The sequence below is a fragment of the Lutjanus erythropterus genome, chromosome 17 (assembly GCF_056507025.1).
Source record: "Lutjanus erythropterus isolate fLutEry1 chromosome 17, fLutEry1.hap2, whole genome shotgun sequence".
In the NCBI taxonomy this organism is placed as follows: domain Eukaryota; kingdom Metazoa; phylum Chordata; class Actinopteri; order Lutjaniformes; family Lutjanidae; genus Lutjanus; species Lutjanus erythropterus.
In genome coordinates, this window is record NC_139333.1 from 11,938,988 (window position 1) to 11,964,856 (window position 25,869).

Here is a 25,869-nt window from a genome sequence, read left to right on the forward strand (position 1 = left end):
TTTTTTTTTTTTCACAACTACTGAAAAGCTGCTGTCTGACAGTTTGGGTAGTTTGCATGTTCGGATTTAATTTCAAATATTACACAGTTCTTCTGCCGATTGAGGGACATCTCTAATCTCTTCAGCTAATACAACATGAAAACAATAATGTGGTAAGTATTGACTGAATAAAAACATGGATGACATGACAGCTGTCCCCCCTGTTGGCTGACTGCAGTGTCGGTCATAAACCCCACTCTCTCTGTGCTAAACAGATGGACATGGACCAAACTACAAAATTTAAAAAATACACGTCAGATAACATTTTCACAAGTATTTCAAGTGTTCATTTTTCTGTCAAGTTTGTTTTTAATTATCCCCACCACGCAAAGGCATCACAATGGTGTGGTGTTGTCACTAAACATAACTTGGCCATAACTCAAGATTTCATGCACTGCTTGTGAAAAAATTGCAAACAAATATCTAATAGGATAAATAACGAGGTGATGACATTTTATATCCAAAAGGTCAAAGGTCAACTTCACAGTGATGTCATAATGTTCAGCTCTCTATCAGTCCTCTGTACTCCCCTGTAAGAATAGTCTCTAAATGAAGACATCATGTTTCTCACTGGTAATTATTCACTGGAGTCATACATGTATAGTGAGAACTTCCATTTTACCAGAAATACACCTGAATACCTTTTATTAAATTCCTTCAAAGGAATGGAGCCCCCACAGCTCAGTTGGCAGAGTGTGCGCCCCATGTACTGAGGCTATCAGTCCTCTGCAGCAGCCACTGGTTCGACTTCCGCCTGTGGCCCATTTTCATGTGTCATCCCCTCTCTCTCTACCTCCTTTCCTGTCATATTTTCAGCTGTAACTATCAAATATAAAGGCAAAAGTCGAAAAAACAATCTTGAAATATATGAGCATGGACTGCCTGGATATAAACTGCAACTTGTCTTGTTGGTAGAGGCATACAACTGCGAGGCACTAATTCTTTTTTCTGACTGCTCTGTTTTAGCTGAGTGGCAATGCCCTTTCTAAGTTTATAAATTATATCTATGGGGTGTACTTGTTTAATTTAACTTTTTCTAATACCATCAGGTCAAAATTGTAATTTGTTTATAACAAAACACCTGCAAAACTAATGGCATTAGCACCAGCTTCTGCTGTGCTTTGTTTCATTTGCAAATTAGCAATGCTATCTAAAATAATTACAGTTCAACCTGTGGATGATATGAACGTGTGTATGAATTTCCATGGCAATCCATCCAGTGATTAACAAGACATTTTCACTCAAACCTGCAAATGTCAACTTAGCTGGTGCTGGAGGAAAGGTCAGGGATCACCAAATTCAATAGAAGACCTCCTCTGGGCGCTATGGATATCTATACAAAATGTCATTGTAATCCATCCTACAGGTAAAAGATATTTCAGTCTGAACAAAGCAGTGGACTGACCGACTGACCCACATTGCTTACATGGCTAAAAATGAATTCTCATTCAGTGGAAAACTAACTTACTTTTGGATATGCAATCTTCTCACCAAACAGCAACAATATGCTTCAAATACATGCATGTCTATGCTAATACCCTGACACATAAACCCTCTCCACATCATTTTCTTGTAGGTTATGTTCTAGTATATTTTGGTCTTGTGTAAGGAATTAATTTGGCACGGCTTCTTCAGGCTCTAGTGTTCCTCTTCTCTACTGCTGAGACCAATCAGTCATAGAGACTCGTGCCTAACACATCTCTAGCTGTATATACTGCATCCTCTGATGTGCTCTTTCCCCCTATCCTATTGGCAATACATCACCAGGCAAGATAACCCTTCTATTTCTCTGCATTTTAAACTGGGTCACATTTTCAGTGTGAATAGCCTCCTTTGGTTCTTAGAAAGCAAGTGATCATTAGCTAACATTACCCAAGGAGAGCAATGAGCAAAACAGAGAGGAATGTCTCCCTCTGGGTCTTATCCAGCTGCTATAAAACACTGTCCTGATTTATTTTCTGCAAACATTTGATATCCAACCAACTTAAATAGGCCTAATCTTTCTGATGTGAACTTTACCAGCATGACACAAAGGACAAACTCAAAAAGACAAGGACTCCTGTGTCATGAGCTGTCTGAGATCGCAAAGCCTTCAATTATTGATCCATTATGTATGAGCAGAAAATTATTCTGCATTTGGATAAGTGACAAAACTGTAATGCAGGTATTATAGCTAAATAGCCAATGTCATCTACAGAGTCCCGCTGTAGAATGAGATATATGATTCTTGGCACAGTGTACAAGGTTACAGACTGCAGGGAGGATGCCAGGGGAGGACAGTGAGGGGTACTTACTTGATTGATGAAAATGACAGTAGCCTTTCAAACTAATCAGAACTTTTTGTGCAATATTTATTTTTAGGATGGGCGATGTGAAAGGAAGAGCACTAGACAAGGAGTGTCAGTAAAACCTCCTGAACAAGCACGAATATGAGCTGCATGTCCATTTTTGTAAGCAGGTTTGGCACATTCACATTGTTGGTGGAGGTAAGATAATAGACTGTCATGCAATTTTATACTTCTACTCCACTAAAATTCAGAGACAAACTTTTTGCTCCACTATTCTTGTCAGACAGCTACTGACAGACAGACAGTTACTTTTCATATTACAACCTTTCATATCGTTCCTGTCCAGTGAAAACTGAAAACAAAGTGTTGAAAGACACAGTGAGGACAGAGAAGGACACACATGCACTTACGTTCACTCTCAACCAGACCAGATAAACAGAGAAGCTTGGACTACAACACACACAGAGGGAGTGTGACTTCAGTCTCTGCTCAGGACAGAATTACTCCACTATATCGTTACATAGCAAATATTTACTCACTAGTGAGGCTGAATGTTGCATATTGTACCTTTAAACTACCCAGCAGTTTATAAAATAGTTAAAATTAACACAACTATCATCGTCTACAGCAGTGAAAAGCAGTAATATTAATCTAAAAACATCAGCAATAATAGTAAAACACTGACAGGGACCATTTTTCTTTTACTTTTGATAGGTTACGTATGTTTTGCAGATAATCCTTACATTTACTTGTAGTGGAGTGTTTTCACAGTACTTTTACTTACGTAAAGAATCCGAATATTTCTTCCACCACTGGAATCAAGTCACTAAAATCTGTAAATATTACATGGAAGAGTAGACAGGCTCATTCAAAAGTTCTTATTCCTATTGTTATTACTTGCTGGATTAAAGTTATAACACTGTTTCTAACTGTGCAAATGTGAAGTGCAGTTTGTATTTAGCTTGATTTGTGTATCTCTCCTCAGCTGACCTGTCTCGCTGTGTGTGGCTCCTGGTAGCTGGGCAGGATCTTCAGTACCACACTGCCGCTCGCCTCCTTCAGCATTTCCTGGAGCACTTTGGGGTCATTTCCCACCTCCTTGCCGTTCACCTCCTTGATGATGTCACCCACGTGGAGTAGACCTTGCTGGTCAATCATGCCGCCATGGAGGATCCTGGCAATCACCAGCTCACCGCTCTCCACTCGAAATGTCACTCCCTACACAAACGCAGTCAAAAAATTATAATAATTTGTTAAGTGGGCTCCTCACAACAATTACATTATAATTTTAATCAATGGTCTCACAGTGTCCTCCATTTCTCAACGGTTCAAAAGGCAAGTAGGTGGGTGTGAGGCTGAGTGTTTAGAACAAGCAGAAAACGCCAAGGCTGAGTGGTGAAGCTAATGAAAAAATACCTTAAAGGGATAGTTTGGATTATTTGAAGAGGGGTTGCATGAGGCCCTTAGAGATAATTAGTGTATTTGCAACAGTAGATGCTGGTTGGGATGCCAACAATTTGGAGAAGCAGAGAAGGGGACCAGCATGGAAGTTAAGTAATGACCTGCTGTGGACAGGGTTAGCAACAAAAGGTTTTTCAGGCACTTAAATATATCAGTTTATCTGTGTGCTGTTGTGGTGTATGATGTCAGTGTCAGAGTTTGTTTTGCTTCTGATCTGTCTCTCTCCTGCGGGTGACTAACTGCAGTACGGAAGCTAAGCAATGAACTGCTGTGGACAGTGTGAGCAACAAAATGTATTTTAGCCACTTAAAAAAGGCCCACCTAAAAAAATATATCAATTTAAGTGTATGCTGAATTTGAAATATTTTTTAATTATAGGCAAAATCAGTCATTTTACCTCACAGGAGTTGCTGGTCTGCTGCTGCCTCGATCTGTTAGTTTGTTTGTGTTAGTGTGCAACTTTGGTGTTTTTAAAGGATAGATTCACTCAGATTCACCAAAGTCACATGATAACACAAACCACCTAATAGATGGCAGTGTTAGACCTTCAACTGCTGTGCTCTACGAGTAGTATTTGGCTTTATATTTTGCTTAACGGTGGCTTCCCATCAGAAAAGGCTGTCTGACAGTCCGGTTAAGCGATAAAGCTCCTCTCAGCTTCTCCTAAATGGAGGCGTACCGACCGTCTAGGGGTATGATTCTCGTTTGAGGTGTGAGAGGGCCCAGGTTCATGTCCCAGACAAGCCCCAAGCTGTCATGACCTCACTCAGAGAGTCACAACAAAAAGGTAGACCACACCATGGCGAACATTTAAACAAAGACAAGGACATTACAAACCGAACTAGGAGTAGAGAGACAGTGAATGACTGCAGCTGTGGCTTAAGTAAGATCAGGTAACCTGCAGGAGAGAGACAGATTAAAAGCAGCACAACTCCTCAGTGACAGCACAGGCTCCGTTACATCAGTGTTCATATAACCTGATATATTTAAGTGAGTAAAATACCTTTTGTTGCTGACCCACAGCAGTACATTACTTAGCTTCTGCTGGTACTCCTCTCTGCTTGTCCTGACTGGGGTGGAGCTGACTGACATCATGACTTTGTAGGTAGGACACTGACCATTGAAAGCACCTACATAAAATAATACAAACTAACCCCTTAAGCTTCAATTACGGTAATGGCCACTAGATGCTGGCTGCAAAAAAGATCCAACTGTTCCATTCAGACGATGTTTAGACTTAAATACAGACAGTCAATCAGTGTTGTTATCTGTCCCTTTTAGACTCCACTTATGCTTCCTCACCTTTGATAAAATTTGGATTTGGTGACACAAGTAAATTCGTACATGTTGTCAGCAAACCTAAATTAACACATCAAATGACCCTTCAGAAACCTATGAATGACTCCGCAAACAGTTGGCAGAGTTTTTAGGTAGAAAGTGAGACAATTGAGCACCTGGCAGAGTTATCACAGAGTCATTAGTATTAATCGATAACTTGTCAACCTACTGCAGATAAATCATCTCGAGTTTGTGCTAGAAAGCAGAATAAATCTGACTTGTTTCCCTTTATAACAATGCTACAAAAACAGCTCATTATACTGAGTGGATGTGCTGTCTCCCAAACACAAATCATACTATTTATTGAGGAGCTTATCTCTTTACAATTTACAGGAGGGCTCTATTCTGCCTCGGTAATTATAACGGCTTGCTCCTTAACTGAGCAGACTTACCAGATGCTCGCCAGAGACCTTCCGGATGCCCACCATCCGGACTGCGTCTGGGGGAACGGGCTGGTTGTTGAGGGCTGCATCCATGAAGGAACAGGGGCTGGGGGGAGGAGTCTCGTAGTTTTTGGACGCCACAGAATCATGGGTTTCCAGGAGGGACTGTGAGCAGAACAGCAGGTGATGCACTGATGATAGCAATGATAAACAGCTGGCACTTGTAAGATGGTAACAGAATCATGCTGTACTGCACAAATCAGGCATTTTTCCTCTGGTCTGTGCAGAGTTATTGTTCAATACTGCATGGAGAGAAACACATCTACTGTAGCTCCAAATCAATTAAATCCATGCTTGCACGACAGGCATCATTAAGCATGAACATCACTTTGAAAAGTAATCAAAGCTTTAGCCCGAGTGCCTGTTAATCAAAGCTAAGCCATGTTCTCTCAAACCTGGAAGTGAGGTTCCTTCAGGATGCGGACTAGCTCGTCGGCGGCCTGACTCCTGTGTGTGAGCGGGCTGAGCTCCTTGAGGATGTCTTGGACCAGTTCCACATTGTTCTCCCTCACCGCCTCGAGCTTGGGTTCCTCAAACTGCTCATGAGCCTGGGATATAATGAATATAAAGCAAGTCCAGTCTCTAAGAAGGAATTTATAACATTTAGTTCCATTAGCGCTCCCTCTCAGTGAGCAGCTAATGCAGCTTGCTGAGTTATAATGAAATGTTCTCTGACTGTTTGTTTTTATGATTCAGTATACAGAAAGGAGAACGATAACAACTAAAACAGCAACCTGAAACCGACCCCTGCTGCAAACAACACACAACCTGCACTCATAAATCACTGGATGATACGAAAACCAAGGAAATTCAACACAAACTTGAGTGAAATCTTGTGCCCTGTGGGTTTTTTTCGGTGTGTTGCTGTGAAACATCAATATTTCAGGGAGCATTCATTCTTCACTTCTCTTCCTTTACTGCTGCCAAGGACACAGGGTTCAGTGGTTATTGGACATGACTTCCACACTTCTGGTCCAGGGTCACAGATATGAAATGAACTAATTTATCCCATCTGGTGTATGGATCTGGATTTTGGTTTGAGATATTTTTCTGCAGGCCAGTTTAAGAGAGTGCAAAAACATGCATTGCGCCCTCAGTTTAATGTTTTGCCCACTGAGTAGAAAACTGAGTAATAAATGCCAAACACAAGGCATCCGTGGTGTCCGCAGATGTCCATGCATGCATCCGCTTGGGAGGACATTCAGTGCAAACCATGTGCACTTTCTATTTTGGTTTATGTATGTAAAGCAGTGCAACATGCAAAAAGGCTGGGTGAAGGTGACTATAAATCAACAGTTGCTGAAAGGAACAACACACTATCTTCACTTAAGACGGTTTTCAACTTTTCCTGCTCTGTGAGTATTACCTGTCCATTTTTGACCACACTCTGATTCGTTACACCTACACTATTTTTCATTGATGTTTCCAAGTCCACACTGTAGCACCCCGACTAATTACTACACATTAACTGAAATAATTCTGTAATTTTGCTCTGATGCCAGGTCTGTTTTTCTGTCATATTTTTGTGATAAAACTAGGGCTAAACATCATACTTTTTTGAAAATAAATGTCTTGAGATTTCTGTACTGATAAATGGAGAAAATTAAATTAAGTTAAAAAAAAACACACACACACACAATCAATATGAACCCTTTAAATTCTACAGAACCTAATTACATAAACATGCATATTAAGTAATTTACAGTAGCACCACTTGTAACTGTACACCAAGCAATTTTGTATTTGAGAATTCACATTGTCACGCGATCCCACAGAGGATTTCTCTGATGGGACTACCGACTAGTCTGGCAGCTACGTTGTTTTGTTTGCAGAGGAGGAGAGGAAGAATCCCTGCTGAGAGACAGGATATGGAGCACATATACACACAAACAGACACACAGATATTCACAAATGCCTGCATGTACACAGTCTTGCATACAAATCATCTTATGTTCTATTGCACACAGACAGATGCAGCTATGCTGAAAAAGTTATTTGCACACGGACTAAAACACACACAGGGAGCTCTTCAGCCCCGTTCAGTGATTCGGCAGCAGGACTTCGTTTATTTGGTGTTTTGGCAGAATTCTTTGTAACCTGATGGAGCGAGCTGTCAGTGTCTGGCCTGTCCCAGCATGGACACTATGCCATATGATTACACTGCTTTGAGAGCCATGACTAACAAAATTTCTGAGGCATGTCTCCAGAGTTAAAATTTAACTTTTTTGTCCATCAGTCAAGTGGCTAGTAAATGTTCACATTTTAAGAGCTACTCATTGTGTTTTTTTGGCCGGTGAGTGAAGCAAATCTATCAGACACTTGAATATTTTAATAGCATTTCGCTAGTGGATGGTGCTCGTTTTGGTCCCTGCATGTGTCTGTTTTGACAGCACTTTAAATTTGTTGGCTATATCTGAAAAAAACAAAAACAATAAATGACTATTTTAAAGTTTTCAGGATGTTGATACACAGTCTGTCATGGATACCAGTTATTTAACAGTTACTCTGCCATGTACTGAAATTTGTGGCTTTCAAAATTCAGAAAAGACAGAACTAATCTTCCTCCTGTCCACCTAGACATCTCTGCTTAAAGGCTAATGAGCACTGCTGTTCTCAGGGTGAAAAGCAAATGACAAAGCAGTGTTATGCAATAACTGTATTTTGCATCTCAATGATTTTTCTGATGGCTCTCTGGTTTAGTTTGCTCATCATCTCAAAAGTAATGTAGCTCAGTGGCTTGTACTGTAATTTGATCAGTCAGTGTTGCTGCCGCTGGTCATCAACAGTGGCTGGTGAAAGGTAATAGATTACTTAACACAAGACGGTAACTTCTTCTTTTTTTTAAAGATTATTTTTTGGGCTTTTGCCTTTATTGCGATGGCTGAAGATATGACAGTAAAACACTGCAAGCATACTTCAATTTAATGCAACATGTGAGTGGCTCACTACTGCGGCAGCTACAACCCATACAGTCTGGCATAGAAATTGCTGTGTGACTGACAGCACTAAGTCAGGTCACTGACTGCATGACTCTATTATACAACATTTTAGCATGAGCCATTTTCCTATAATTGTTACTTATAGCTATAGTGAAACCAAAGTTACAAAGACTCACTTTAACGTCTCTTTAAACAGTAAAGGTATCACATTTTCACATCGGCTTTGACTGAGATCATTCAGTGGCATTTCTCCTTGGTCTGGTTTTGGTGCAACTTAATCCATGTCAATGCAACAGCTCTAATATTTAACAACATATTAACATACCATGTTTTGAGGACATTAGGATGCATTAGATAAGATCTACTACAGCATGTGAAGGCAAGCTTTAATACATGAATGTCTGTTTCTGCACTTTCAACTAAATGTCAATGGCTGGTAGGAAATGAGTGATAATTGTCAGGATTTCACTGCTTGTCACATAATGACTAAATTGTTTTATATAAGCTGTTTTATAGAGAACCACAATTCATTGTTTTGGAGACCACATGGCACTATTTTACAAAGACCTGGAGGTCTCATTTACACTCTGAAAAAGGAAAATATAACAGTTTGGAAGCTAGGTTAAAAAACACAAGGTACATAACAAAAAGTCTAAAGGCAAGTGTGAGCTCAATTCACTGTCCTGAATGCCTCAATAGCCCTGATTGCTTGGTTAGATATAGAGCCAAGCATTGAGTCAGTGCCACAGTCATAGCTGACAATAATGGAGCACTGCGGAAGCCCTTTTGCATGATGATAGCTCCTGTTGTCAATATCTGCTCATTGAGGGCCTAATCATCATTCACATTCATTATAGAATTGCAGGTTGTGCTGATTGCATCATTCTGTAGTGAGTGTGGTGCAATCAGCACAATACACTGAAGTCACCAGGCCACACACATGCACGAGCAGGAACCCTTGCTCCGTCCCTTTATTCCTCTGTTAGCGTCTTCTTTTCACTCTCTGCACATTAAGTGATGGCTTGTTAAAGGTTTATAGATCCATCAAGGGGTCAAGAGAAACTATTATCTTGGAAATCCTTTTCACATCCTTCATCGGGGCATCTTTACTCATAGCTTACATCAGCAGATTAACATTTTATGAGAATACTCATCAATACATTGGCACCAAGAACAAACAACAGCAGTGTCATGCTCCTACTGACACACACACACATACATATGCAGCTCTCTGCAGAGGTAATCAATCAGTCTTTAGTGAAAAGAAACTAAAAACAAAGAGGCAGAGAGGGAGACAGGGATGGAAGGGAACAGAAGCGGCTATGTTTTCAGAAATATTGGAGGCTTTTGATGCAGTCCTCCCCTGCTGCTCCCTGTGGAGAGTCCATCTCCAGATTTCCTGAGCACAACTGCCGCTGAATTACTGAATGAGACTGCACAGCTTTTTACCTTGGGCTCTGTCTGAGTCTGAGAAGAGGCTCGCAAATGCTTCCCTCCGGACAGAGCAGCCTCATGGCCACAGCGCTCAGTGCAAATCAGTTAACACTGACTGTGCAATGCCAGAAGGATAAATGTGGTAATCCATACTAATGACTGTTAAAGCATAAAGGAAAGTCACAGAATGTATTTCAGCACATGATACAAACTGCATCTGTACTTTTTTCTCTTGCATACTTTTGTGACACGACAGCAATGTACTTTTTCCTTCTCTTTCACACTTTTAAAAGGTTTGTGAAATTGTGCTCTTGGCAAGAAGCAGAACAGGAAGACTTCGACACCAGAGAAAAAAACATGAGACGCAGAGGGATGAAACTCTGAAAAGGCTGTCAGCCACTGCTAAGCTCTTTCACTCTTCTCCCATCACTACAAAAGGCTGTACTCCTGAGCAGCGACATCACTCTCCTCCATGTTGGGATTGGTTTCATAAGAGGGACTTTGTACAGGGAAAGGTATTTAAATACTTGGTTCTATGTACAAAGTTTACTTTTACTTTTGTGGCATTTTGGGGAGTCAGCTCGGTCTCATCAAGTCTTTAAAGTAAGAAAAACAACGTGAACCAAGTTTGGTCCTCATTATCTTGTGTATCCAACATAATTAAACATAGTACGCTTAGTGCTCACAACACTGCAGAAACTGAAATACTGGAGAAATAGCAAGTGGATGTCACTGCAAAGCAGTGGTCACATGCAGGTATCGTATCAAGGATTGCAGATTAGCGCTGCTATGATTAGTCGATTAGTCAATAATTTTTCAACTATTAAAGGAACAATTGCATGTGTAAATATTAGTACAGCAGTCCAAATAGTGAGTTGAAGCCATATATAAAATAGGTTGAAATCTTGTTAATATATGATCTATGGATGAAGCAAGTTTTTCCCTCCCGCTCCCTTCTCAGCAGATTCGCAGGAACACTGCAGGAGCGCAGGACACGTGCAACATCGTAAACTGACAATAACAGGCAACGATGAGTCCTCCACTGTAAGCTGATCGGCTTTTAATAATTAATCCTTTTCAGCCCATTTTTAAGAAACAAAATTCCAAATTCTCTGATTTCAGCTTCTCAAATGTGAATATAGCCAATAATATCTGCTCTCTTCAGTCCTCTTTGGGTCGTGGTCAATACAAGACATTCAAAGACATCACTTTGGGAAACAGTGATCGACATTTTTCATAATTTTCTGGCATTTAGTGGACCAAACATCTAATTGATTAATTTAGGAAATGATCGACAGATTAATTGATGATGGAAATAATCTGGATCTGGATGATCTGCCATCAGTTATGAAACTATGAACTTTGTTTAGATCAAATCACTGCGGAGCCATTCGTCTGAGTGCTGAAGGTTAAGTGTAATCTGACCAAGCGGGTCTAATCTAGAATGGCTGAAGAATTTTTAAGGATTTCAGGTCAAAGTCCAGAAGTTATGGTGAGAATTGGGAAAAAAAAAAAGCTGACTGTACAGATTAAATCAGCTCTATGAGAAAATAATAATCAGCAAAAGTGTTGGTTGCAAATATTCTACAAGTTTTTTGTGTTGTCTCATACAGTACATTCCAATGTAGCCCGGCTTTGTTTAGTTTTTCACAAACATTCAAAATAAAAGACAGACAGAGGGAGAATATTGTTTGAAAGCTCTGAATAATGTGTACATATTTTTAATCATATTTGGATTTGCTGTTTACCTGTGTTTGTTCATTTGAGTGGGAGAGGGGTTTTTTCCAGACCAAAACAACAAAGCCCTGTCTAAGTTTTCTTGGATAAAGGCAGAATGTCCTTGGAATAACTTCACTGATTTCCTTCCAACCAGGACGAGCTTTTAATCCATCGTCTGGGCAACTGCCCAAAGAGAAATCTCTACAAACGCAACATGGATGGATGGATTTGAACTTTTATTTAGTTCATTCTAACAGTATAGGCTGTGGACAAAAAAAAGAACAATATATGTACATCAAATATGTCGAGGAAGTGTGGCAGCCGTTTTAATCTTACTTGAGTGCTGTAGTACAAATGCGTTGGCAGTGTATATTTCAGCAGTGCTATTATGATGTTTAACTGCAAGGTGCAGCTGGTTCTATACATTCTCATTTGTAACTATTGTAATTAGCATTGATTAAAATTTGAGATCCATTTGCACCTTTTGTACTTTTTGTTAAGGACCATTTCACCCAAAATATCATTATTACATGACGAGGATGGCTCAGTTCCACTTTTTCTTGTCTGATACTGGTAAGTATCTGCTGAAATCATTCTCTCTCTTAAACAGTCAAGCTGCTAATAATACATTTGTATGGATGCACGTTACTTAACCTAGAATTGTGAGGAAGAAGAAATACCCCACATAGTCCACAACATGACTGTTGTATTTAAACAACACTTTCACACAGGGACGTTTAGCGGTATTTTTGATAAATTGCACTTGGCTGTTTTGTTTTTTTCTTCCTTGAGCTTAAGGGAGACATCATAACATATTTACTGTAATAAATCATAAAATTACCGTGATATGTCAACAGAGATTAAGGAAACATGCAAATCTGAAACGTTTCAGACTAATGTGTCAGTCAACTACTGGTCCAGTGATTTTGGCCAATATTAGATCGTGTGGGATCAGCACATCCCTACTAAATGAGGGAACTTGAACCATGGACAATTAATTATGCATCAGTTATTGATTTCGTATTACGTTATTGATGACTGTTGGAGCTAACGTTGTAAGACAAATTTCCATGTCAATAAAGTGTTGTCTTATCTCATCTCATCTAATGTGTATGTGAGTCGTTTTCAATTCTGTAATATTAGAAACCAAATAAAGATCCTCAACTAAAGCATTCAAGCAGGTGTTAAACCTAATGGCTGCCATTCATTCCTGGATTTTCCATTGATCACACTGCTACTCCACCTGCACTTGTCAACTTGTCAAACATGTCAAGGGTAACGGTGCTGCTCCCTGACTTCTATTTCAATCTTTTGCTCTGATTGGCAATAGAAATGTTGTATTGCCTTGTTAAAAATGACTGACAGGAGGGAAACAGTGGAAATGTTAACAATCCCTTACAAAGAAAGCTGTCTTTACTGTGTTGTTCAGCTAAATTTTGTTATATGCCAAACACATGCCAAAAATACATTTCCGAGGTTTTTTGGATCCAAATGAAAACCCTTCCCACTGTTTTCACTGATCCAGCCTCTTTACAGTTGCATATTCAATATACCATCGCCAAACATGAGCAGTTCTCTTTGTTGTGCCTGTTATTAAAAAAAAGTCCACCCTCATCTACCTTGTCCACCTTCACTATAGCTGGGAGCGATGAGGAGGCGAGTGATCTTTAACGGCAATCATTTTGCTTCCTTAATCACACTAAGTTTGAACTTCACAGTCAAAACTGTCATGATGTTACAGCAGCTTCTATCCCAAAAACCTGTTTCAGACACATCCCACCACTGAAATTACTCAAAGAAATCAGTATTGCCAATTAAGAATCCAGTCCCAGTGACGGGACAAAGCAACAAGGAGGAGAATTGCTGTTTGACTTTTTGCAGTTGCATTTTCATCTGAATAGTGCTGTTTGTGCAGAGTGATTGGAAATAAAACGCCAGATTTCTTTTTAATTTGCATTTTCAACTTATGAGAAAACAATGAAGCAAGACCATTAACATGGTAATGTGATTGCACTCGATGAATTTAAGCTGTCTTTTTAGGGTAATTACTGCAAGCTGAAATTAAAAATTTAAATGTAATAACGGATGTGAATATTAAGTTTCCATTTCGCAGTAACTTTTTAATAAATCCTCTCATAACGCATGCAAATCTCTGGGAAAAAAATAATCACTTGTTATGCATTACGTGTCAGGAAATGGCACATGCAAATGTGATTCTGATACTGAAATCAAATTGTAATGTTAAGGCAAGTGTGCAAAACAAAGACTGCATTTCCATTTAATAAAATGTATTCAAATTGTAACTGTCATGCATAAAATATTTGTAATTTTGCACTAACTGGCATCAGATTTAAAGGGACAGATCAGATTATTTGAAGTGCGGTTGTGTATGAGGTACTTATCAATACTCAGTGTATTACCTACAGCAGATGTCAGTTGATACATCCCCAGTTTTGAGAAGCAGAGAGGAGTACCAGCACAGAAGCTAAGCACTGCGCTGCTGTGGACAGGGTGAGCAACAAAAGTTACTTTAGCCACGTGAAAAACATATTCACCTAAAAAAAAAAAATCTGTATCAGTTTAAGGGTATACTAACTATATTCAGAATATTCTCACCCCTTTACTTTGCAGTCAGACAGCCTTTTCTGAGGGGAAACTGCCGCTACACAATCAAAATATCACTCTCTACGAATCAACCAAACTCCATAGAAACAAAGTAGACAAATTCAGTAATTTTACCTCTCAGACCATGGGAGTTTCTGGTCTGCTGCTGCCTTGATGTGTTTGTGTTTGTTTGTTTGTTTATTTGTTTGTGTTACTGTGTGACTTAGATGTTTTAAAAGTTAGCTTGGATTCACCAAAGTCACACAATAGCAACATCTGTGTTCTGCAAAGTGAAATTACTGATTCCACCCATGGAAACAGGTTGGTTTGGAGAGAGCGACATTTGGCTTCTATAATGGCAGCTTCCTGTCAGAAAAGGCTGTCTGACAGCAAAGTAGAGCAGTGAAAATATCGTAAATACAGCGTACACTTAAACTGATACTGATTTGACCTTTCCTAAGTGGCTAAAATACTTTTTGTTGCTGACCCTGTACACAGCAGTTCTTCGCTTAGCTTCCATGCTGCTTCTCCTAACTGGGGTCGTGCCAACTGCCATCTACTGTAGGTAATACAACGACTATAGATAAGTACCTCACACAACCCCACATTACTTAATCCTAACTATCTCTTTAATATACTGTAACTAGCCTGTGCTGTGGGGATGTAATTGTGATTTAGTTAAATTCAAGTTGAAGTCCTTTCTCATTGACTTATCCATTAGCCTGTCCCTCCCCGGATACAGTCCAATTAAAGGCTCGGAATGTCCTTTATTGCGCATCACACACACATAAACACACACACAACACTCCTCATACTTTTAACAGTGGACAGTATAAAGTTGTTTCTTACCACTGGGCTCTCCATGATGCCTTTGAGGAAGATGAGGTCCAGGTCATTGGCAGTCGTGGAGCTTGTGCTGTCACTCAGTGTATCCAGGGCCTGATGCATGGCTACGCACACACACACACACACACACACACAGAAAAGAAAGAGGTTTACTTCACTCCACTTCCCCCCATATGCTACAGTTACCCATGGGAAATAGACTGAAGAAAGAGAGAGAGCATATTTACAGTAGCTCACACACTACATGGCTGAATGAGAGGAGGGTGGAGGAAAATAAAGCGGGAGGGAGGAGGGAGCTGCCTCACTTCCTTTCCCAAGCAATTCCACCTCTGTCAGTCAGTCACCCTCCTCTTCTGTCTGTCAGAAGCGACAGTATCTTTCTCCCACAACTCCCAACTTCCTGCCTCTCCCTCCTACGCACAAAAAAACCCAAACACACAGTAGCATAAGAACAACAAGGTTTCTGAGGAAATAACCATTTTTACCAGTTTGCATATGATTTTTGAATTCATCAGTGTGCATTGTTTTAGAATCTGAGACTAGATTCTTGCATTTTTTGGTTATACATTATTTTACAGTACCTTAACAAGCTGTACTTAGGTAGATAAACTAGAAATATGTTCTTAATTAGACAGTTTTAGACCCTTTATTGGGTACTTCTTAGACCTTATTAGAGGGTAATTATAACAGAACTGTACTGTAAAATAAAGCAAAATCAAGTCTACTACTACCACAATTAAAAACAGTATATGAACCAGATCTTCCAAGTAAAGACCAAACATTCTGTTTTTAAGAGTTCCTATTTACTCTTGAATAAAGTCTAGTAAGGGCCTAATAGTGGGGAAAAAATACACTTTAGTTTACAGTACAGTTCAGTTGTAATGTGCTCCTGATTACCTTCTAATGAAGGGTCTACTACTGTCTGATAAAGACCATATCATTTTTAGTTTTTGTACTTTGATACAAAGTACAGCTTGTTACGTCTTGTTAGATGTATAGTGTCTCATTAGGGTTTAGCTGTATTTTCATAGTATTTCTAGTTTTTGTCTAATATACTACAAAGTACAGCTTGTTAGGTCTTATTGGTGAACTGTAAAAGAAAGTGTGTGACCCATTTTTTTTTCTGGTTCATGGTGCACCCTTGATGATAAGCCCATAAAGGAAATGCATGCAGTCTTATCTCAAAGATGTAAAATCAAAGTGCCAAACCACAGACATCACTCAGTAAGACGACCAATCAATCCACAGATGCAAGGTGACGTCAACAATTCAATGAAGGTCAGGGAAGGTTCAGTCTGGCTTCAAAGCGTCTCCGCTGACTTGCCATGTGACGCATTAAAGGTACCAAACACACTGACATCACGTACCAGCAGGCATTAATCACAGCAGACGGGACTGTCAGAAGAGTGGGCATTTTTATTCACAGGAAACGTTTGTCTGCTGCAATTCACTCGGCAGACGCTGAGGCCTTTGTTTTCCAAAGCTAAAAATACAACACTGGCTTTTAATTTTCACCAAGCAGGCAGATTGGTGGTCCATCACAGATCCTACACGACCCACTTCATAGGTCTCATGGCCTAATAAGGGCATAAAGGAGCATTAAGAGGTGATTGGTCCAATTAGAGGGCTGCTAATTAGCTTTGTGTTAGAGGACGTTGTCTCCATTACTTACTATGGACTGATTCTACACACGCTGTTAACACGTAACATCTTTGCAAAGGAAAAATGACATGATCAAGAATACTTAAGATACACAGTATGCATCATAAAAAAAAAATAATGTCCCTCAATGCAATCTGCAAGAAAAATGCAGGGGCTACTCACAGCCGTACAGTTCTCAGATTTTGTATATTCTGTGATTGGCATTAATGTTGCAGTTTGATTGATGCACATTAACACCCATTTTATATTGTTTCCTTTTAGTGGTATAGTACATTTATTCTTTAAACTGTACTAGTAATACTCACATGACACTATATGCATAATTTACAGTAACACTGTGGTGCAATGTTCCAATATGAAACACATTTCTGTTCTCTTTTTACTAAACTGGGTCTTAAGAGCACGCTAGCAAGATAGGATATTTAAAAATCCCATGAGTCCCATGTGCACAATTACAGGAAACACAAGATCGATGGTCCGGTGTGGGTACATTAAAAGTGGCCGATGGCACAAAAACCAATAAATACCAAGAGCCTACAGCCATGCGAGTGGCTCTGCGAGGCTATTCTTAGGCACGACAGTGCTTTGAGCTAAATGCTACATCACCAGCATGGCAACATGCTCATAATGACAAGGCTACTATGGATGAGAGCAGCCCAGCTGGTGATTTGACTTGTGGTAAATACATGTCTTTGCCAGTTTAAATGCATGAAATAAGAAAACGCTTTTTCCCAAATCCTATGGTCAGGTGAAGAGTTATGCTACGTCTTAACCATATATAACCATATACACATTAATGCAGCTATAATATTAATCCAAAAACATCAGATATAATAAATGTTATAAATGTTATATTTACTTTTTACTTAGTCAGTAAATTGTGCTATAGTACTTACTTACTTTTACCTTAATTAAGTTTAGAATGCAGTACTTTTACTTGCAGTGGAGTATTTTCAATGTTTAGTATTAGCACTTTTGCTATCCATCCAAGTATTTTGCTCAAGTGTCATGCCCCAACCCCTTTTTTGGCTAAAAACAATCACTCAAATTTGACTGGTGGTTAAAACAAATTCTGGGGTGTTTGAAGAAAACCTGTATCACTTTTGAGCTACTGGGAACTAAATTTCTATTGCCAAGAAGAGTGCAACAAGATGTAGTAATGTTTCATAAAAAGAGGCTTTTTATTTCTTTTCTGTGGCACATAGCCTTTCAGTAACTATTATACTGCAGCCTGAGCTGATCTACAGACTTTATGGCTAACTGAAGTAAAATAACAGCCCCTCAGCAGCGACCAGCGGAAACACTAATTACTCAAATATGACGAAATGGTCATTTGTTATATTGCACATTAATTCATGCTCAAATATAAGACATATAATCTATATCACCCAGCCCTAATTCACCCTGTGAGAACCATGACTGTCTGTTACACACACACACACACACACACACACACACTCTCTATAGTCTATGCAAAATTTCATGGTAATCCACCCAACAGCTGTTGAAATATTTCACTGCCCTACATCCAGCCATGCCACCAGTGTCACTAAAAACCAATAAACCAACATCAAACAGTAAATAAAGTTTTCAATTATCCACAGAAAATCACTTAATGGAAGAATTCACATTCTTCTTGTGAAAAATGAGACACTGACTATTTGGGATCATGAATAAGTCTCTCTAACCTGGAGCACCATTACACGATTCAGTGGTTTCATTGATGTGCCGCCTCAAGCTGCTCTATTGACAATGAACAACAAAATTACTTTGTGGACTCAAACACTATCGACTCAGACAGAAAATGTTCTCCAGTTCCCTTCAACAATTATCCCCTTTATCATCAAACTGACTTCGTCACATTCATATTCCATAGAAAGGAGTGAAAACACACATCAGAGAGGAGAAAGTTTGTCCATTGATGCCGTGCATCTGAACAAAATGGACTGTGAGTTTCAGTTGCAGTCACGATTAACACACAACACGAGAGGTGTGTGTGTGTGTTTTCTGTGTGTGTGTGTGTTTTCTGTGTGCAGCTCAGGTCTGTCAAGAAGTTGGCAGATGATTTATGTTTCTGTTGCTCAGCAGAGCTCAGTGGGAGTCTTTTTTTTTGTTAAGGTGCTTAAAGAGGAGTGATGAGGTAATAGATATTTTGAGAATGAACACAAAACTATTTTTGGTCTTCTTCTGTGGTGTTTTGAAAGTATTCTGACATACAGACTTCTGTATATCTATGTTAAAAGAGTCAAAAAGACAGGAAAATATCCTCATCTTTGCTGTCACTTAGGAGAAAAGATTAAAAGAGGGAAATCCATAAAGGCAAGAAGGCCAGAGGAAAACGCCCTTGTTGATTACGCCGTCCATCCGCCCTGTCTCAATAATTTGATAAGTAAATTAAATAAATAATTACACAACTCTTCCGCAGTGAAGTCTTGTTTTTCTTACATTTTCCCATGAACAGCAGCTCTGCTCCAGCAGGAGAGTTGCCAGATTTGCGCCTGGCACAGAATATCAGGCCAGCCGGCTCGGCTTACAGGTCCTGCATAATTCTCTTTAATCACCGCAACTGTACGCTGCTGTTGTTGCCACATCGGCACTTTTTCCAGTGTTGGCTCGTCTCTGTTTTGCCAAGATGTGTGGAGTTAGTATCTTTTTTTCATTGATTCCCTATTTTACATTGTTTCTGCTCATTCGTATTTAATGTTCTCTCACACGCTCATGTTGTCCTAATCACTTTTTCCTTTCCCCCGTCAGTCCAGCCCCAATCAGGTCTAAAAATCCCAGTCAAGCTGCATCAAGGATGTTGAACAAAAACATCAAGAAAAAGGAAATGTCTTGACTTGCGTTTAGATATTCTGTGATATTTTCATTGCTTGGAAGTCACCTAGGAATCATGAGAAGTTGTGAAAGGGACCCAGTGACTGAAGAATAATAGCCATTTTCCTGGAGCTGAGCATGCCTGGGGTCCTTCTATTATTCATAGAGATTATTAAAAATCCAACTTGTCCTCCTTCTTGGGTCTCACTGCCCTTCTTTTCTCTACACACATGGATAAATTGGTTAGCTTCCCTCGTTTTCAGTAGCAAGCATCAAAGCAAAGGCAATGGAGGATTGGTCATTCACCATATTCACGCAGCGGCCATTTTACTCTGACGTCAAATTCAGGGTAGGAAGCTCAAATGTTGTACTGCTGTGCTCCAGGTTGCAAGTTATATAAAAGTGGAGAATCTAAGAAATTGCTACCATTTCATCACTTCATAATTGACCAGTAACTGAAAAGATAATGGATAGTAAAAAATCTGTTGGGACATTGAGCCATATTTCAAGCTAAAATAACATATTTGATAACTCAACAGATATTGTGAGTCAGCTTATGTTAGCATTCAGACACTTCCTAGTTAACATTACAGTTTGATGATGAAAAGGCATAAATGAATTCTGAAATATAAATGTGTATCTTGGACATATCTATTTAAGCCTTGAAGTAAATCACATGATGTACCCAAGCTTGCAATATACACTAATGTTAACGTTAACTGTCCTGCTGTCTCTTCGTCCAACCTCAGAAATGTTCTGGTCAGTAGACAAAACATTCAAGTCAGTAATGTTATGTGATATTATGCTCACTTGAAGTGTAAGTGTAAGATCAGATTGTTATTTTGTTCTAAGCTAACACACCAGTAACCCTGTTTCAGCTGCTTATCTTACATATTTGGACAAGAGGCAGCAAACATCACAGAGAGAGACTTGACATCACACTGCAAGCTTGATTACATCTGGTGTGTTTTACTCACAAGCTTAGAGATAAATAAATGTGTCTAAGATGTGCAATGTAGAGAGCTACCAATCCACTTTTTTCAATTTGCCATTTTGGTTATGGGGTTCAAATTGCATTATTACATATTAAATCAAAGAAACATCGGTGACATCAGTCTGATACCTGATGAGCAAACAAAGTTGTATTCGAACGCGATACCAATAATGGATCGGATCGGTCCCAACTCTAGTGCACTGATAGTTCAAAATTAATTTATGCTTTTCCTATTGTACCGCATAATACTATCAAACAGTAATGTTAGCTAGGAAATGGCTGGATGCTATCGTTAGCTTGTCTCCTGGTAGCTCTGGATTAGTAAATATGATGTCTGAGCTTGAAATATGGCCCAGTGTCCCTCCAGATTCCCACCATCCATTGTCTTTTCAGTTGCTGCAGTGAAATGATAACGATTTCTCTACATTTATGACTAGCAACCTGAAACTCAGCTGTACAACATTTGAGCTTCCCAACTTGAGTGTGACGTCAGAAGAAAATTGCCGCTGTGTGATTATGGTGAAAGCTGGTCTAAAGTTCACGCCGGAAAAGGTCTGAATGTCAGACTCGGATACAGTTTTCACTTTCTGTTTCTGTTTTTCTGCAACTATTTTGAAAAATAACTTTCTCTTCAGCATTCAGGTGGAGTATTTTATCTTGTACACAGCGCTGTCAAAGCCAGCCTCCCTTGCATAAACCTGCATATAAAACTGCACAGCCAGAACCAGATTTTTTTTTTTTTTTATCACTAACAGTGCTGATCTTTCTCCTGCTCCTGTCTCATATCAGCTTCAAAGTTGCACGTAGACATTTGCGTAATAATATACTTGCTCTTTTTTTCATCATCTTTGCCTTTACAGGTGAGAACTCAGGCGAAAGTCATTTTCTGCTTCAGTGAATTTAAAATCCCCATACAACACTCTGTAACTTGATACCATTAGAGAACTCCGTTTAGCAGGTGAGGGCTTAAGAGCACAAAAAGGGGACTCAGGTGTGCAGACAGACATGCACATGTGCTCTGCTGAACCCACTCTTCCAGGGAAATCTTGTAAAATTTAAAGCTCTTTTCATGCTTGAGTAGGTCTTGTTTTTGCAGCATTTCACTGCCGTGTGTCTACTGGTTTTAAGGTGGCAAAGTCATAAGACATAAGTCATGACATAAGTAATACACTGACTATTAGTAAGTACCTCAGACAAACCTACTCCACATAATCCGAACTATCCCTTTAATAACCAGAAGAGAAAACTGACATTTAAGGAAGCCAATAAAAGTGTTAATGATTCATTTAGTTTTAATACAGCTTTAAAGGAAAGATAAAATGCTGTTTTGTCAGCAATGTGTCATCCAGCTAATACAAACGTACAATAATAACACACTGTTATGGCCTCCTACATTACCTCTTGACGAAGGTTACCAGAATAACAGCTTCCTCACCATGGTGACAGCACCGAGGACATGTAATCACAAGGAATCCAAATTAAAGATAAAGGCTTTTGTCTCATCTGAGCGCGACTTCACCTCTAAGAAGAGTTACAATTAAATTCAATGTCATGGAGGCCGACAAACAATCCGGGCTGTTATTGTTTGTGGTTAAAGCTCGGTGGGGGAACACGAACCTCTTAGCCGGCGCTTGGTTGCTCTGTTCCTATGGAGCGAGCGGCGGTTAAGGAAACAGAGAGAGGATGGAGAGAAGGGAGCTGAGGGAGGGTGGAACATGGAAGAAGAGATGTGGGACATGCAGTTGTGTTGTTGTTTCTCCATGCTGAATCCTCATGGGGTCTTAAACACAGAGGAGTACAGTGTGCTGACACTCTCTACTCCCAGTGTCTGGCAAAAAAAACACTGCTGAAATTTCTTGAGATAAACAAGCTGTCTTAAAATGCAAATACAGTAAATGCTCAACCCAGAAGAAGCACAGTAAGTGAGGGAAGCACAATTACATATCAACATGTAACGGACAGACTATAAACTAGCACAGCGGTGTTGTTTGTTCTTAGCATCTATCAGTTCCTGAGGGGCTCAACTTTGCGAGCTACTAACTGTGTCTGTCTGGTTGCAGAACTGGTTGTGTACAGGGAGTTTTTAGATGCTTTTTCACCAAACAACACTATGAGAGTGGTGAGAATGAACCAAAACAGCAAAGTTGTGGACACCTAAACAATGAGCTGAGACCTGCTCCAAAGTTCCATAAAGCCGAAGAGAGCTGCAGATTCAGGCTATAGCTAGAGATGTTCTGTTACCATTTTTTCCTCCCTGATACCGATTCAGATAACCGAACGTCATGCATCAGCCAGTACTGAGTACCAATCCAGCGTTTAATCCACATGGTAAACCAAACCAAACAGTTCAGTCCAATCCAGTTCACAATAACAAAATAATGACAGCTCAAAAAGTCTGCAGATCCCTGCAAAAGCAAACCATATCAGTTCAACAACAGAAATTAAGTACAGTATACACATCCAATACTCACAATATTGATGGCCAGTCAGTAATCACAAAAATATTGATTATAGCTGCTTTACATTAATGCTTTGCAATATTCTCATGTGTAAAACACTTGGAATTCTTTGTAATATTTAAATGAAGATCTGTGAGACTGAAATCTTTGACAATAAATTTGGTTTATGCATATAAGACGAAGAAAAAAAAAATTTTTTTAATGATTTTATTTTGCAGCCAGTGCCTTTATTGTTAAAAATGTATCTCTTTAAAGCACATGTAAATGCTTCAAACTTGCTACTGCTATTTTTACCTTTTAATCTGTTATTTTTTCAGCTGTGTTGCTAAAACACACATCACCTATGACAGAAATACACTCAGACGTAGGAAAAGGAAGCGCAAGGTGTGAATGAAAGAGCAGCAGACCTTGAGATGATGAAGAGAGGGGATAGGAGCCCTGCTGCAGCTGGGACTTCAGGCTTTTCCTGGCTAATGTCTGAACAGGGAAATTAAACGGACAAAATGGGAGAAACAGGAAAATCAGAGACCCTGTTCCACCACAGGATCAAGCTGTTGCACTTGAAAGGTGGACCAATTCTGAGCTGAGAGATCGCAGCATGTTACACTCCAGCAGGACGAGGGGAGGAGGACTTTGTGTTGACATCAATGATGTTTCAGGGAAAAATGCAATCAAGAGTTGAAGGACAGCGTTTACCAGATGTGATCCCATTGAGGTGAAAACGTCAACCATTTTATCATCACCATTTTGTTGCTGCTGTTACATTCAACCTGATGCAAATTTTAAAAAAATGTACTACAGAATAATTTCCTGGGAGTATATGTGTATAACTATAAAATTGTATATATCGTTTTATTTTATTTTTGTTTGCTATTTTATCCGACTTTGAATTTATGTTGTATGTGTGTAGAATGAAGGGACTACAACTCCCATTATTTAGTGCAACTCTGTGTTGTGTAATGATAATAAATGACTTTGATATCTCCATTAAAGACCATATCCCCCCAGTGGAAAATTAAGTCGTTTTCTATCAGGTAGAACCAAACCCTTGACCTATCAATTTGGCACCTAACCTCAATCAGAGTTTCAGTAACAGATCTTATCTTAGCAAATCTTACTCTCACCTCAACCTTTATATTAGAAAGAATATGATGAACAGCAATGGGACGCTCGTTAAGATCTGATGGAACATGAGAGCGCAGCATGTTTTTCATTTAAACAATGTCAGAAAAACTAATGAAGTTTATTAATAAAAAATAACCTTCCTCAAACGTGAACAATTCTTATCACAAAACTCTCACCAAACCATGAGGAAATGCACATTCACAAGCGCCTTATCTCTGTTATCGTGATTGTACTAGAAAACATATTTCAGCCTGGACTTAAAATTCATTGTACGGCCGAAATCACACAAAAAGGGGCATTGAAAGTCAATGGCATCACAGACCTGCTGATGATTAATCGGGCTACTTTAAATGGATGAGGTCAATGTGAAGCTTTTCAGTGTGCAGAGTGACTGCAATGGAGAGACACCTGCTTTGTCCTGTGAAAACACAGACAGATTTCAGAGCAGTCGTCACCTCAACAACTCATTGATATTCTCATTGTTTCCCTGAACACATTGTTGGAAGTTAGTGCAGCCTTATTCCTCTGTCACTCTATTAAAATGACAAAAAGGAGCACGCTGCAGATGACACCGAAACTATGTAGAATTGCCAAAGTCACCCCTATATAATAAAATACTCCTGGGCCTTGACAGACATTATTAAATACTTTAAGGTTACCCTTAGATTTGATTCTGCTCCCTGCTCTCAAGCAAAATATAATTACTATCAATCCCTCAGGTAGCAAAAGATGAATGTTAAGACAGTGGTGGAGCATTATTATTGCATTGGAGTATATTCCATTGTGTGTTTCACAACTGATTAATCATTTGTGAGTGAAGTATATGATTAAATTGTCCTTATGGTATGGGCTTGATTCTTTCAATCTTGATGCCCTTGCATGGTTCAATCAATCTGAAGTATTTTCTTCTTTAATTCAGACAGCATACAGAACACAGCTTTTATAGCTAAAGAATACTGGTCTAGTGGATGTGTGCCAAACTCAATTAAGTCAACATCCTCCTCATGGAGCGTCACTGACAAGTTCGCTCATCATGACAAGTTCAGAGAACGTTGTGTGAAGCATGTGTGGGCACATCCATTGTGTAATGTACTTGTGTGGTCAATATGTGTGTGTGTGTGAGACTTGAAGAGGCTTGCCTTCAAATAAATCAATCTCCTCATCTGGTTGGCATAATTATTAGCAGCAGAAAATTGCATTATTCGAAGTATCTGCTGCAGAAATGCAGCCGTAGATAACATACAGTTACTAAGGTGGGACTCAAGGGCCTCGACGTCAACACAGCTCAGGTGTTGTCACTTGTGGCTGATAAGTCTTCTGCTCAGGTGGACATCAGATGGACAATACGTCATCCAGCCCAAGTAGGCAAAGCCACACCCCCTTCTCTCACAGTTTTATATAATGGGAGATAGAAAAATGACGAAACGCCGCTGTGTAGCAGGCTGTAAAACATATTAAACAATCAATCCATCATGAACTCTGGTTCCATATCCTTCCTGGAAAGGAAAGGATCCAAAAACGAGAGCGGCGAGAATTTATGAGCCTCCAGAGAACAGTAATTGTTACTACTGATGGAGAACTAACGTTAGCCTCAGTGTGAGGCTGCTGGAGTTCAGTCAGAACAGTTAAGTACAGCAGAATTAGACTGTCATCGCTGACTAAATCTCAGCCTAACTTAGATCAACAGTTGTCTATTGACAG

General features: G+C 39.5%; 1 protein-coding gene across 3 annotated transcripts in view; it reads right to left on the reverse strand.

Moving 5' to 3' along the window:
• Positions 1–25,869, reverse strand: part of mpp2b (MAGUK p55 scaffold protein 2b) — a 60,034-nt gene that overhangs the window by 8,600 nt on the left and 25,565 nt on the right. For all 3 annotated transcript variants that reach the window (XM_084741063.1, XM_084741062.1, XM_084741061.1), the window contains 4 exons: positions 15,115–15,215; positions 5,965–6,117; positions 5,519–5,674; positions 3,318–3,545 (listed from right to left, as the gene is read on the reverse strand). In XM_084741063.1, coding sequence (XP_084597189.1) covers positions 3,318–3,545; positions 5,519–5,674; positions 5,965–6,117; positions 15,115–15,215 — 638 coding nt within the window. The remainder of the gene's footprint in view (positions 1–3,317; positions 3,546–5,518; positions 5,675–5,964; positions 6,118–15,114; positions 15,216–25,869) is intronic.